The sequence below is a fragment of the Thalassophryne amazonica genome, chromosome 17, assembly GCF_902500255.1.
Source record: "Thalassophryne amazonica chromosome 17, fThaAma1.1, whole genome shotgun sequence".
Lineage (NCBI taxonomy): Eukaryota > Metazoa > Chordata > Actinopteri > Batrachoidiformes > Batrachoididae > Thalassophryne > Thalassophryne amazonica.
The window spans coordinates 53,273,938-53,286,880 of NC_047119.1; the positions used below are offsets into that span (position 1 = coordinate 53,273,938).

A 12,943-nucleotide genomic window follows, 5' to 3' on the forward strand; every position below is an offset into this window, starting at 1 on the left:
GTTACTACATATATTCTAAGAATCACAAAAACAAGTCTTTGCTCTGGAATTTATTTATTTATTGCCATGCAGTTTTTTTTTCCCCCCATGCATCTATAAGTCAGTGCAAACATCATCTTTTAGAAATGCTTGGTGTAACAAAGACCGCCACAGACCTGCTCTTGTTGGGGATGATTCCTTTCTCCAGCAGCTGGTTATCTTTGTCGGTACGAACCGCCAGCCAGTGGCCCAGTTTGCCGTCATAAAGTGTGTCTGTCACTTTGAAGATCTGCCCTCTGATGAAAGGAAGGCTCTGAGGAGCCTCCTTCTCATACTCAAAATGGGTCCTGATGAAGAACGAATCTCCTCTACCAGATACTAAAATGTCTTTGTATACTGAAAGAGGAAGATAGTGAGGGAAAAAAAAAAACAAGAACAATAGTCTGATTTTATCTACATACTGATAATGAAAAAGAAAACACCTACACTAACAGTACTTTATAATGTATTTGTGTACTTGAAGATTCAATTCTGGGCCATCTACTTTTTTTTTTTTAATTAAATCACCCCGAAATTGCTGTCATTAAGGCAAATTGCTACAAAATCCTTATACGCATTACCTAAATTTAGACTGCCATTGCAAAAACAATTTTTTTTAACCACCAATTCATTCAGCTTTTTCTTCAGAACAATTTTTCTTCTAAAAAAAAAAAAAAAAAAAAAAAAAAAAATTACACACTGTATTCACAGTAAAGTACAATACCATCAGGTTTGCTCTGAACAAGAATGGTGACATCCTCCCCTTTAGGAATCTCCAAGAGGTACAGGACAGCATCCTCACGGACTATTCCTCTAAAATCCATATTGTTCACCTGACATGAAACAAAAGTGCCATAAATCAGAATGAGGACTCAAAGTCATAAAGCCTGCAGCATCAGCAAGTAGAAGGAAAGACAGGAGTAAGAAAGGAATGTGAGTAGTATTTAGACTAAACCAGTGATGAGATGTTTGTGTGAAACAGATGTGGTGGTGGGGTCGTGAGCCAACTGTGGGCTGGGCCGAGACAGAGTCAGAGCATGAAGTGCCAGACTGCCCCGGTGGAGGTACAAGGCTGCTCGCAAAGTACAGATATCAAGAAGAGTTTGTCTGCCTGGAGTGATGAGGATCACAAGCTGAGCACGGGTTAGGCCAAATGAGGAGTCTGAGCTAATTCTGATTAGGGAAAAGAGCTTTCCTGAGACTTGCCTGCTCTGAACAAAAACAGACAAGAGCTGCTTGGGGAAAAAAACAGCTGAGGTGCACAGTTATTCAGCCGATTAAGGTAAATTAGTAAAACCCAAGCCAAGCAAATAAATAAAAACGTAATTATTATTTCATGTGAGAAGACATTTTAAAAGGTATGCAGAAATACAAAGTATTGTCCCCCATTCATCTGTGATGTTTTAGTGTAGACATTGTGATATGCAAATTAAGTAAACATTGCCCAGTGCTAACAGAAGACCAACTTTATTGCTCAAACACTGAGAAACTGAAGCTTGACAACACAATTAGAAACATTAAGATAAAGGAAGCCTCACCTTCATGATCTGATCGCCTACAACGAGACCCTCCTGCTCAGCGGCGCTGTCCTCCTGAACGCCAGCAATGAAAATGCCAACATCATTGCCTCCTGCCAACCGCAGACCGACGCTGTCGCCTTTCTGGAAGCGCACCATCACCGTGTTTGGTCTGGATGACGGAGTGAAGAAGCATTGCATCAAAATGCAAAGAAGGAAGAGTGTGATGTGTGTTTAAACAAAGATCTGGTTAAAAAAAAAAAAAAAATCTGTTTGCCAGGCAGACTTTGATTATGTGTAATAAATATACTAACCCATATACTTCCAGGTCCTCAAAGCTCGGCTTCAGTGGCACTTTAGGAGGAGCACAAACCTTTGGAGGTGCTGCAACTACAGGAACTAAAAAGACCAAAAAACCAAACAAAACAAAAACACATATTAACCTGTTAATCTTGGGGACTCATGTCCAGTTTTCCCTCCATTTCTTGTGAAGAATAAATGTGACTTATTAAACCAAAAGTAGAAAATTTGAATTCCTCCGTAAATCCAATAATTTTTTTTTTAAATGTTACAGCTTTCATAATTTCTTGCGAGACCAAAAATCTAAGACAGAATAACCTCTGTGCTCCAGTCACCTATTTATTTAATCAGTTCTTAATAGTGATGCCATAAATCATGTACTTTAGTTTTTTTGGGTTTTTTTTGCACATTTCATGCTACAATTTCCACTACCCGTCCAGTTCTGCTCTGTATTACTTTTTAAATACTCAGCACAAAGTTAGCTTTCATTTAAAATTTAACATTTTCTTCTGAATTTTTCCACATCTTTTTTTAATCGAGCAATTTTCAACACAGCATTTCTAAAGATACCAGTTTTATTTTGGATGCTTATGTGATTTTACTTTGCACACAGAAAAAAATATTTCCCTTTAAGAACAGACCTTCATGGTGAACCACAGCACAAACCACAAGCTTTAATCTTGTGATGCTCATAGCTTGTAAAAAATCAAGTTCAAACTGAGGGTTATTTTCAAACTTCAGTCAGGGTTGGAGCTATCACAAAGAAAACAAAAGAAATCAGCTTACACGTGAGAAAAAGAATTGCTGATGCTCACAATGTAGTGGGAGGAGTTATCACAGTGTTTCCAAATGTCAAGAACTGGAGTGGGAAGAATTATCAAGAAATTCAGAGAGCCACATAGAACAGAACAATCTGGCAGAGCTAAGAAGCAAAAGATTTCAAAAACTCTGGAAAGAAAACTAATGAGACATGTACCTAAAGACCCCACAACAACTGCTGAGATGCTAGTGAATGACCTGGCCAAGTCTGGATTTGTAGTCTCAAAGAAGACAATCACTAGAAACCTGGACAGGAATGGACTATGGGGTTTTAAACCCCCTAAAAAAGACTCTGTACTAAATTTCTGTAGAAGAAACACCTTCAAGTCAGATTGAAGTATGACGAGGACAACCTGGAAAAAGATTATGCATACTGGAAGCAAGTCATTTGGTCAGATGAGATGAAATTAGAACTCTTTGGCCATAGAGATGTTTCTTCTGTTCAGAGAAAGAAGGAAGAAGTATATAAACCAACGAACACTATCCCCACAGTGAAACACGCCAGTGGAAGTATTATGCTATGAATCATGAAGCAAGAACACGTGAAGACGCCAAAAGATAACCTCAAGCAGTCAGCAGTAAATCTGTCTTCCAACACTAGAACAACCCAAACATACAGTGAAGAACTACCGCCAGAAAACCAAAGTGAACATTATCGATAGTCCCGCACAAAGCTCTGACTTGAATCCCATTGAAAAGCTGCGAAGTGAGCTGAAGACCAAAAACTTGAACTTGCTGTACATACCTGGTGGCGTTTCTGGTCGGCGCTCCTCCCTGTCTGGTCGGCGCTCCTCCCTCTCTGCCTGTAATGGTGGCATATCTTCCACAACTCGATCTGCGCCTCTGAATGGTGTGGGCATTGCGCCCATTTTTGCCAGTCTGCTGGGAGGGTCCTCTCTAGTCACATGCAAGTGTCAAAATTTAGAATTTGACAAAACCTTATGAATCCTTATGAAGATTACAGCACAACCATAAAATTGCCAGAGTTGGATTCTTCAAACGAGGGGGGAAAATCTGCAAATATAATAATAATAATTCCACCTCAGATGATCAATTATCAGTTTGGGGCAACAGTCTGTTGAAATTAAATATCAATTAGAATCAGCAGACGGAGCTTCACTGTGCTCTGACTTTGTGGAAACGTTTGCCGGCTGATGTTAGGAATGTGACTTCTGCGGAACCTTTTTGGTAAAACAACAACAACAAAAAAAAATGAGTTTTCACTTTTACACTGCTTTAAATTAATTTCTTGGTTTATATTTGTATGATGAGTATGCTTTTGGTTTTCTCTTTTTAAATCTGTTCTTCTGGATTGTTGTTTTATTTCCTTTTAACATGTACAGCACTTTGTAATTTCTCAGCCGAAAGCTCTTTATAAATAGATTATAATTAAATGAGTGCCTTATAGCCACTGATCATCTTCCATAAAGTCTTTCAACTTTTCCATTGGCTGCTGACTTTTCTCCAGCCCAAATAATCTCTGTGCATTACATTAAAATAACAGCATTAATCCTTTTATTCCCCTTACATTCCATCGCGATATGTAGGCTGACTAATCCTCCATTATCCTGAATTTTTTTTTTTTTTTTTTTTTAAACAGAAACCTATTTCATAATTAAATCACTAGGGAATGACTCCTGGTTAATTTCCTGTGACTATCATTGTCTAAAGGTGGCGACGATGGCTTGAATAATGGTTTCCTGCAGCTGGAGAGTGAGTGACGGCTGACCTTGGATTCTCTCTGAGCCTCTCATTGGAGGAGTGGGAGGAGAGGTCTGAGTGATTACAGCGCCTGTCATCCTGTGGCGAGAAGGAGCGGTACGACTCAATCTCAGAGATATCTGCAATGCACAAATACAGACCGATGTGTTTTTAACATTTAATGTCATAATTCAATAGTCCACACACATTTCACATTTCCAGCAAATGGCATCATAGTTTATAAAGAGAAAATGTTAATCACAGAACCACCACAAAAACCCGACAATGTGAAGATACTTCTAGCTGAGAATGGGGCTGCTATTTTAAACATGTTCATGCTTATGGGACCTGAGACCACGATAGTTTAGGATTAGTTAAGATAAGGATCTCTAGACAAAAACTCATTATAGCAAGACATTAAAACAACAACAAAAAAAACAGTGATCACACATTTGGGAAGAACCTTAAAAAACAACCTCTACAAACACCAGGATGGAAGGACTCAATCTGCAATTAATGATTATGGTAATTTGGTTTTTATTTTAGTTTTTTTTTTTCATTATGCAAAAAATATGGTGTGCAAAAATGCAAATGTTGTAGTTATTTTGTTTGTATGACACAAAAAATAGCCAAAATTATGAATTATAGAAGGTACAGAATAACCTCTGTGCTCCAGTTGATAATAATTGATTAATTTACTGGTCAATTACAGAAAAAACAAACCAACAGATCAATAGTAATTTTTTCAATGTGGTCACTGTGTAAATCATTTATCAAGACAAAATTAAAAAACTGTTCAACTTTCTCAAATGTGGCGAATTTTCCCCACTGTATATTAAGATAAATTCATTTTGACTGTTTAACCATTTTAAACCAACAACAGAATGATATAAACTGCTTTTAAAAGTGTTAAATCTTGCTCATTTTAAACAGCTTTAAAAAAAACATGTCTTAAAAGGGATTAAACCTCGTTATTGAGCAATAATCTGGTGTTAAAGGGTGATATACATTTGTTTTGAACTGTTTTTAATTGAAAGTAGAAATTCAACTGACTATCTGAATTTAGGGCCATTTGATCAATTACTTCATTACTGACTTATTTAACTGATTTTGATGTTACTTGACAAATTGAATACAGAGATAATACACTGGTAACCAATATACTGTAGATGCACTGTAGGATTTTTACTACACTGAGGAGGACATAGTTGGTAGGAGGAGTGAACCGGGTGGAGTCTAGACTTCACCACAAAGCACTGGTGAAAACTGTGGCAGTTGGACGTGCAGGTTTTTTGAACATTCCAATTCCAATTCCACTGAACTCTGTAAATGCAAAACAAAGCATTCAAGTATTTAGCCTAGTAAACAAATATGTAAGTGATAATATGAAAATTTCTTCAGTAAGCGATCTACATGTATCTCGTTTACTGAAGAAATTTACACTTAATCTCAACCTCGCACATCTGTCCAGAATGTGGTGGAGAGTCCAGCAGGCAGTGTTGGCGGGGGAGTAAAGGGGAGAAGTCAGTGCTTTTAAGTGCTGCGTGTCCACGACAGGGAGGGGAACAGGTGAAAGTGCGCCCACGCATAAGAGACGAGAAACTCCAAGCCACCTTGTTGACCCCCAGCGGGATACCTGGCCTCGTGGACAGATGCGTAATCCAGTGCGTAAAGTCTCCAAAATTAATTCTTATAAAGAACAGGATTGCAGGTCTGTCCTCATGCAGACAGCAGGAGGAGTCAGATTTAGTCCCCGCGGGGCAGGAACAGGGCAGCGCTGGTGGAGGTGAGCTTGCTGCACTGGCTGATGCAGTGGTGGGCACTGTTCAGCTAATCCAATAGCCGATAATTATCGAAGCTAACGTTTTTGTTAGCGGATTAGCTTTTCAGATAAGTTTTAAAACCATCATCGGACCACTTATCTTTTATCTTAATTTTTAGACCACTAACGTAGACATTTTTTTTTCATTCCCAGGTAAGACACCTCGCTTTCTGATTGGCTGCATGTCACATTTAGCTGCTCGCGTCCTTCTGAGCAGATCAGAGTGCTCTTAACACACCACACATGGCAGGAATATCTGATAAGATTGTATTTAGCGTCATCACGACTGTTGGGCATCCTTTGGAAGGGGAAGATTGGGTCCGATGTCGGCCTAATTATCTTGTCATGTGAACCAGGCTTGATGTTATGACGCCTCACGGAGCGACTGATTGAGCCGTTATGACACCGCACCAAGCCGCTAACCGATCAGATGTTATGACGCCTCACGGAGCGACTGATTGATCAATTATGACACCGCACCAAGCCGCTAACCGATCAGATGTTATGACGCCTCACGGAGCGACTGATTGATCAATTATGACACCGCACCAAGCCGCTAACTGATCGGATGTCATGATGCCTCACGGAGCAACTGATTGAGCCGTTATGACACCGCACCGTGCCGCTAACTGATCGGATGTCATGATGCCTCACGGAGCAACTGATTGAGCCGTTATGACACCGCACCGAGTCGCTAACTGATTGGATGTCATGATGCCTCACGGAGAAACTGAGGGAGCCGTTATGACACCGCACCGAGCCGCTAACCGATCGGGTGTCATGACGCCTCTTGGAGCGACTGATTGATCCGTTATGACACCGCACCATGCCACTAACTGAATGGATGTTATGACGCCTCACGGAGCGACTGATTGATCCGCTGTGACACTGCACCAAGCCGCTAACCGATCGGATGTTATGACACCGCACAGAGCGACTGATTGATGCGTTATTATTACACCGCACCGCAAAGTTCACGATCAAAATACCAACATTCTGGGCATAATGAACATGTTTTCACTATCATTTGATTTCTTTGTGCAACTGACATCATTATTCAAGCATTCAAAAGGCGATCCCTATCGCTACACAACTCCAACCACACATGAGAAAGTTTTTTGACAGTTCTTGTTATTGAAGGAAACCTTGTCTCCCTAACCGGATAGAGTTGTGATGCTCTGTAAATTGGCTTGTTAGTAGCTGACTGAGTATGGGAGGCAAAGTTGAAAGTTATCGTTTATTGGTTAACTGTAGCTTCCAATACGTTTTTAGGCAGTTTATCGGTTTAGCGTTAAAAAAGATAACTTTTCAGTTAGCTGATTACCAATTATCGAAGCTAACTTTTTGGTTAGCTGTGCCCACTACTGGGCTGATGGAAGAAACTGCGAGCTGGAGATGGGGGCGCAGGCGCAGCGCAATGCAAGGACACGTGTTAAGAAAGGCAAGGATGGGGGGGTGATGATGAGAAGAGCTGTGACTTGCTGACGATCTCAGCCACCCGCGACATCCGCACTTTGCACCTGATTTTCCAGACTTCCCTGCGATCCTCAGCTGCTGGTTACTGCATGGCTGCTGCAGTTCTCCATGCGCCCTCCTGAGTCCCAACATATTACCAGCCAAAACACAGTGCGATGGCATCACCTCCAAAATGTTTGAAGGGGGAAAAATGCAATCCGATCTTCGAACATTTTGGAGGTTTCCCTTAACGCGGGGAAGTAAGCCTGAGGTAACAGAGGCGCAGAGATTACCATTTTGTGAAGAATAAAAGTTAAACAGGCGCACTGGAAAATGCGTTTACCCCAAATCACGTCTGCTGCTTCTTGGTTTCATTCACAGGAGAGAACGGAGACAGGCGTGTATTTTTATTCACTTCTCTGATTATGCCGATCAAGGAGCTTGATTTTTTTGGTGCCCCCACGGGCAACTGGTGCCCTGCGTGCAGTGTGTGATGAGTGTATGGAGAACAATGGCACTGAAAACTGTTGTGGCACAAAGCGCCAGCATTCTCTGGCTGAGGCTGAGAAATGCACTGGGAGCAGGGCGCTTTATGTGGATAACTTTTCGTCAGGTTGTGATGATGAGTCTGACTGAAAGGACGTCAGATTAAGACTTTATATTTACTCCCTGTGTGAATGGTTTTAATATTTGAAACAGTCTGAACTGTTTGCCTGAGGACTGCTGCCTTCAATTTTACTGCAGAGCCAATCAATGCACAGCAGCAGGTTAGCGTCTCCATTTTGTAACTGGGCCAAAATTTTGGAACCCTATCTGAAGGGTGCAGGAAAAAAAAAAAAAAAAAAGGTACAGTACTGGTCAGTTATTTTGGTGCCCCTTCATGAATCTGGATGTGAAAACACACAAAATAGCGTGCCGTACTGACCAGGACTGCTAAATGGAAATGGGCTTTTGACTCAGAAATACCTTGAGGAGGTGACGGTCTAGTGGTTAAGCACTGGGCTTCAAACCAAAGGATCCTCAAAAACCCAGCCAGATTGGAAAATCACTAAGGGCCCTCGGGCAAGGTCTTTAATCCCCTAGCTGCCCCCAATGTGTAGTGAGGGCCTTGCATAGCAGCACCCTGACACCTGGGTGTGAGTGTGTCTGTGTGAATGTGAGGCATCATTGTAAAGTGCTTTGAGCTTCTGATGCACGATGGAAAAAATGTTATATGAATGCAGTCCATTTACCATTTGGAGATTTTGGGGACACTGATTTGTTCAAACAAGAAAAATATGAGCAAGTTTTTAGCAAATATTCAGCCAGAATTTGTCGCCAGTGAAAACTCTTGTTTTCCCCATCAGCTAAAGACTAATTTTAACTGAATCCGAGGTGAAAATCCTCTCAGAGTCAAACTCTGCTGTTCTGCAGAGGCATCGGGAATGCAGGAAGCATTACTGAATATTATCTCTTCTATTCTATAGCAGGATTATGACAGTGGATTAGTTCACCGAGCCAAAGGCGGTCCAACACACTCCTTTAAAAAAAAAGAAAAAAATTTCAAACAAAGTGGGTCATGAGTCTTCAGGCCATTTCCCATCACCCCACATTGCAGATGCTCTGGTCAGCAGACAAATCTACTTGCACTTTTCTGGATGGGCCTCAACCAATTACAGCCTGGCACCTGGTCATGCGAAATTAAAGACAGGAGGGAGTAAAAAAGAAAATTCATTAAGGTGGGATGAATAACAAAGATTACTTCATGCTGCACACAGCAATGTTGGAAATCATGTTCCTATTTGCCAAAATGTAACTTTGCAAGATCCTCTGCATTATAAAAATAAATATATAGTATGACCAAAACCTTTATTCTACATATGGAATGACAGCTTTAGCTTCACTATAAATAAAATCTTTTTTCTTTGTTTGTTCCACTGCTCCTCCAAGGTGCTTGGACCAATTTTCCACTATAGTTGCTGTGTACAACTATGACAAAGTTAATTTAATGTATTTAGTTTATATAGCATCAAATCACAACAATGCTGCCTCAAGGTGCTTCACACAAATAAGGTCTAACCTTACCAACCCCTGGAGCAAGCACACAGGTAACAGTGGTAAGGAAAAAGTCCCTCTGATGATACTGAGAAGAAATCTCAAGCAGTCCAGACTAAAAGGGGTGAGTCAATGGGGAGAGTCCATGCATGCGTCCACTACACCGTCAGGAGGGGAGGGGGTTTGGGGTCACCGAGCCACTCGTTAATTGGGGTCAAAGGTTAAAAAAATTAAAAACCCTCAATGAGTTTTCACTTCAATGCCCATGTTCAACACAGACATGTAGTTGAGTTCTGGAATTACCCAGGCAATATAACATTTGACAATAATCAATCATTGGTGTCAAAGGTCAAAATATTTTTTTTCCAATTTGCTCGAAACCTGGAACACAGGTGGAGATGGGTTCCAGAAGTGTCCAGCAAGGTCAAATTTGTCAAAGGTTAATCACTGTGGATAAGGTTGTGTCTACCCATCTGTTTTATTTATGTCTTTGTTGTACAGCACTTTGGTCAACCTTGTTGTTTTTAAATGTGCTCTACAAATAGACTAGATTGGATTGGTTTGCTGACCTACTCCTCACGGATGATTTTGCGGATTTCTACTAAACACTGTACATGAGTGAAGGACATTGGGGTCAAACGTCAGACTATCATAGCCCTTATAGTCTTTGTGCCCACAGGTACTATTGACTAGAAGTACAATGTGAGGTGTACCAACAAACAATGCCACAGCTGATTTCTGAGATGTGTATATACGAACATAATGATAATTCCCTTTTACACAGAATAGGACCTGATGCCCTTCAGTCTGAAGCGTCGCTCACCGTCCAGCTCCGAGTCGCTGTCCACCATCGGGGGAACGCGGATCAACACCTGACGTCTGTCTCTCTGCACCACCAGCTGCAGCTTCCCTCGAGATTTTTCAATCAGTTTCCCTGCATCGCTCAGAGACAGGTTTTCTGTCACTGTGCCATTGATCTGAAAAAGAGGAGCAGAAGTTTATTTTCTGGCTGGAACCACCTGTGGAGGAGCACAGACTCACACCAGTATGCAGAGTGTTAACATGTCAGTAAGAACCTAAATAAAACCACAGCCATTAAAAAAAAACCAAAAACAAAACAATAATCTTATGAGGACAGTCAGAAAAATGAATGATTCCATTATACCTTCAGAATAATGTCTCCTTCTTGGAGGTTTCCATCTCTACTGCCGAGTCCTGTGCTGGTCATCTCTTTGATAAAGAGCTGGCTGCCCAAGCGAAGGCCGTATTCTGCAAGACGAGATTAAAATAATCAGCAAAATACAAAACTCAGATAAAATTACTTTTGTCAAATTCTACTTTAAAACGTCTTTTGCACAGTTGGAACCAACTCCCTGCTACGTCACTCAGGTTGTTGTGCTGTTAGAAGTCCCTAGTCAGCTGGAGGGTCATGACTTGGGACCTTAAGTTACTTTCAGCCTTAAAGTGTAAAATCCAGCAGAAAAGTATAATGAATTAGCACAGGTTGGTTAATACGTGTTGTTTGTTTCTCACCTTCGTTAGGCCGGTTTTTCAGCAGCACCACATTTACTGGCTTCTCCAGCGGATCCAGGTCCCGGATAGGGCGGGGTACAGGAATGGGCATGTTGACAGGTGATGGTGAGCGGTCGAGGCGGTCCCTGGACCCGCTCTTTTTCATGGGCTCATCAAACTTCCGTGGGTCTCGGTCACTTGGGATTCGATCACGTTCAAAGCTACGGTTGCGCCCCTGGCTGCGTACTGGGCTCTGGCTGCCACGTCTGTAGCGCAGGTCAGGGCTACGCTCGAAAGCTCTATCACCACGGGAGCGCTGGTCAGGACTGTAGTCTCGGTCGAGGGTTCGGTCGCTGCGATAGCGTCGGCCAGGACTATGGTCTCTGTACCGTCTCTCTGGGCTATAGTCACGGTCAAGAGTATGCTCACTCCTATAGCGGCGATCTGGACTACGTTCTCTCTCTAGTGTCCGACCTTTGCTGCCGTCTCTCCTGTAATTCCAGTCTGGGCTAAGATCTCTCTCCATGGTCCTGCCTCTTTCCTGTCGGTCATAGTCCCTGTTGTAGTCACGCTCACGTGTATGGTAGCCTGAGTCCATGTAGCCCCCGCCACCTCTTTCCCTCTCAAGGCTGTGGTCCCGCCCACCTCCACTTGGACCGCTGTACATGCTATGGCGGTCTGGATCATAGTTGTAATTGTCGTTGTTGAAGACTCTGTCATCAGGTGATGGGGGGCGGTTTAGCACGTTGACTGGAACCTTCCTGGGCCTCTTTACTGTCTGTTAAAGGCAGCATAGTCCAGTAAAAAGATCACAGATGAATAAATAAGTATTATATGCTAAATGCGCTTTATTGATTATAACAACTCATTTTATTAAAAGCAGGCTAGAAACTCATGATACCAGGTTGACATGGTATCCACCATTAAGAGCCACCTGATACAAATCAGGAACCCATTAAAAAAAAAAAAAATATATATATATATATATATTTTTTTTTTTTAATGGGTTCCTGATTTGTATCAGGTGGCTCTTAATGGTGGATACCATGTCAACCTGGTATCATGAGTTTCTAGCCTGCTTTAACCAGCCTGCTTTTTCCAGCCCTAGTCCTCTGCATCAGCTGCCAGATTTGCATATCACAGCCTTTTCCTTTCGAATGCCTCATCAACAGCTTCCTCCCCTGGGACTGTCAACTCCACGATGAAGACACGTCGAGAGGATTTAGACCAAAGGACCAGGTCTGGCCGCAGGGTAGTTGGTGCGATTTACATGCATACACACCAAACAACGAAAAACAAACAAACAAAAAACAGAACAAAAACATTACACCACAGGTGCTTTACTTACAATTTTTGCGACTTTTCCACACTTTCTGAGGGTCTGTACAGCAAAGGAGTGAATGACTCCATCCATGGGGATGGCATTCACCTGCACCACTCGGTCATTCTCACTTGAAGAAAAAAAACAAACAAAAAATTTAACAACAGAATTAATTTTATTTTCTAGATACAATTCAACAAACAAGAGTAGCGAAACAGAATATTGTTTTGAACAAATTACTGACACTGATCATGGGCGGGCTGTTCAGACAGAGTGAGAGAGACAGACAGACAGAAAGAGAGAGTCCCACCACAGAGGCCCTCGCTAAAACTGGGCTTACACTGTGCGAGTTTTGGTCCTTTTTCAGCCGATTTTTCACTCGTGCAAGAATTTTTTGGATTGCGCCGAGTTTCAGCTTAATTACACGTCCTGCATCGTGTAGTA

General features: G+C 41.7%; 1 protein-coding gene across 6 annotated transcripts in view; it reads right to left on the minus strand.

The window, feature by feature from the left end:
- Nucleotides 1–12,943, minus strand: part of tjp2a (tight junction protein 2a (zona occludens 2)) — a 70,824-nt gene that overhangs the window by 18,856 nt on the left and 39,025 nt on the right. For all 6 annotated transcript variants that reach the window (XM_034191914.1, XM_034191912.1, XM_034191913.1 and 3 more), the window contains 10 exons: nt 12,527–12,629; nt 11,200–11,956; nt 10,832–10,935; nt 10,490–10,643; nt 4,384–4,495; nt 3,400–3,551; nt 1,850–1,934; nt 1,557–1,707; nt 743–851; nt 156–375 (listed from right to left, as the gene is read on the minus strand). In XM_034191914.1, the coding sequence (XP_034047805.1) occupies nt 156–375; nt 743–851; nt 1,557–1,707; nt 1,850–1,934; nt 3,400–3,551; nt 4,384–4,495; nt 10,490–10,643; nt 10,832–10,935; nt 11,200–11,956; nt 12,527–12,629 (1,947 nt within the window). The remainder of the gene's footprint in view (nt 1–155; nt 376–742; nt 852–1,556; nt 1,708–1,849; nt 1,935–3,399; nt 3,552–4,383; nt 4,496–10,489; nt 10,644–10,831; nt 10,936–11,199; nt 11,957–12,526; nt 12,630–12,943) is intronic.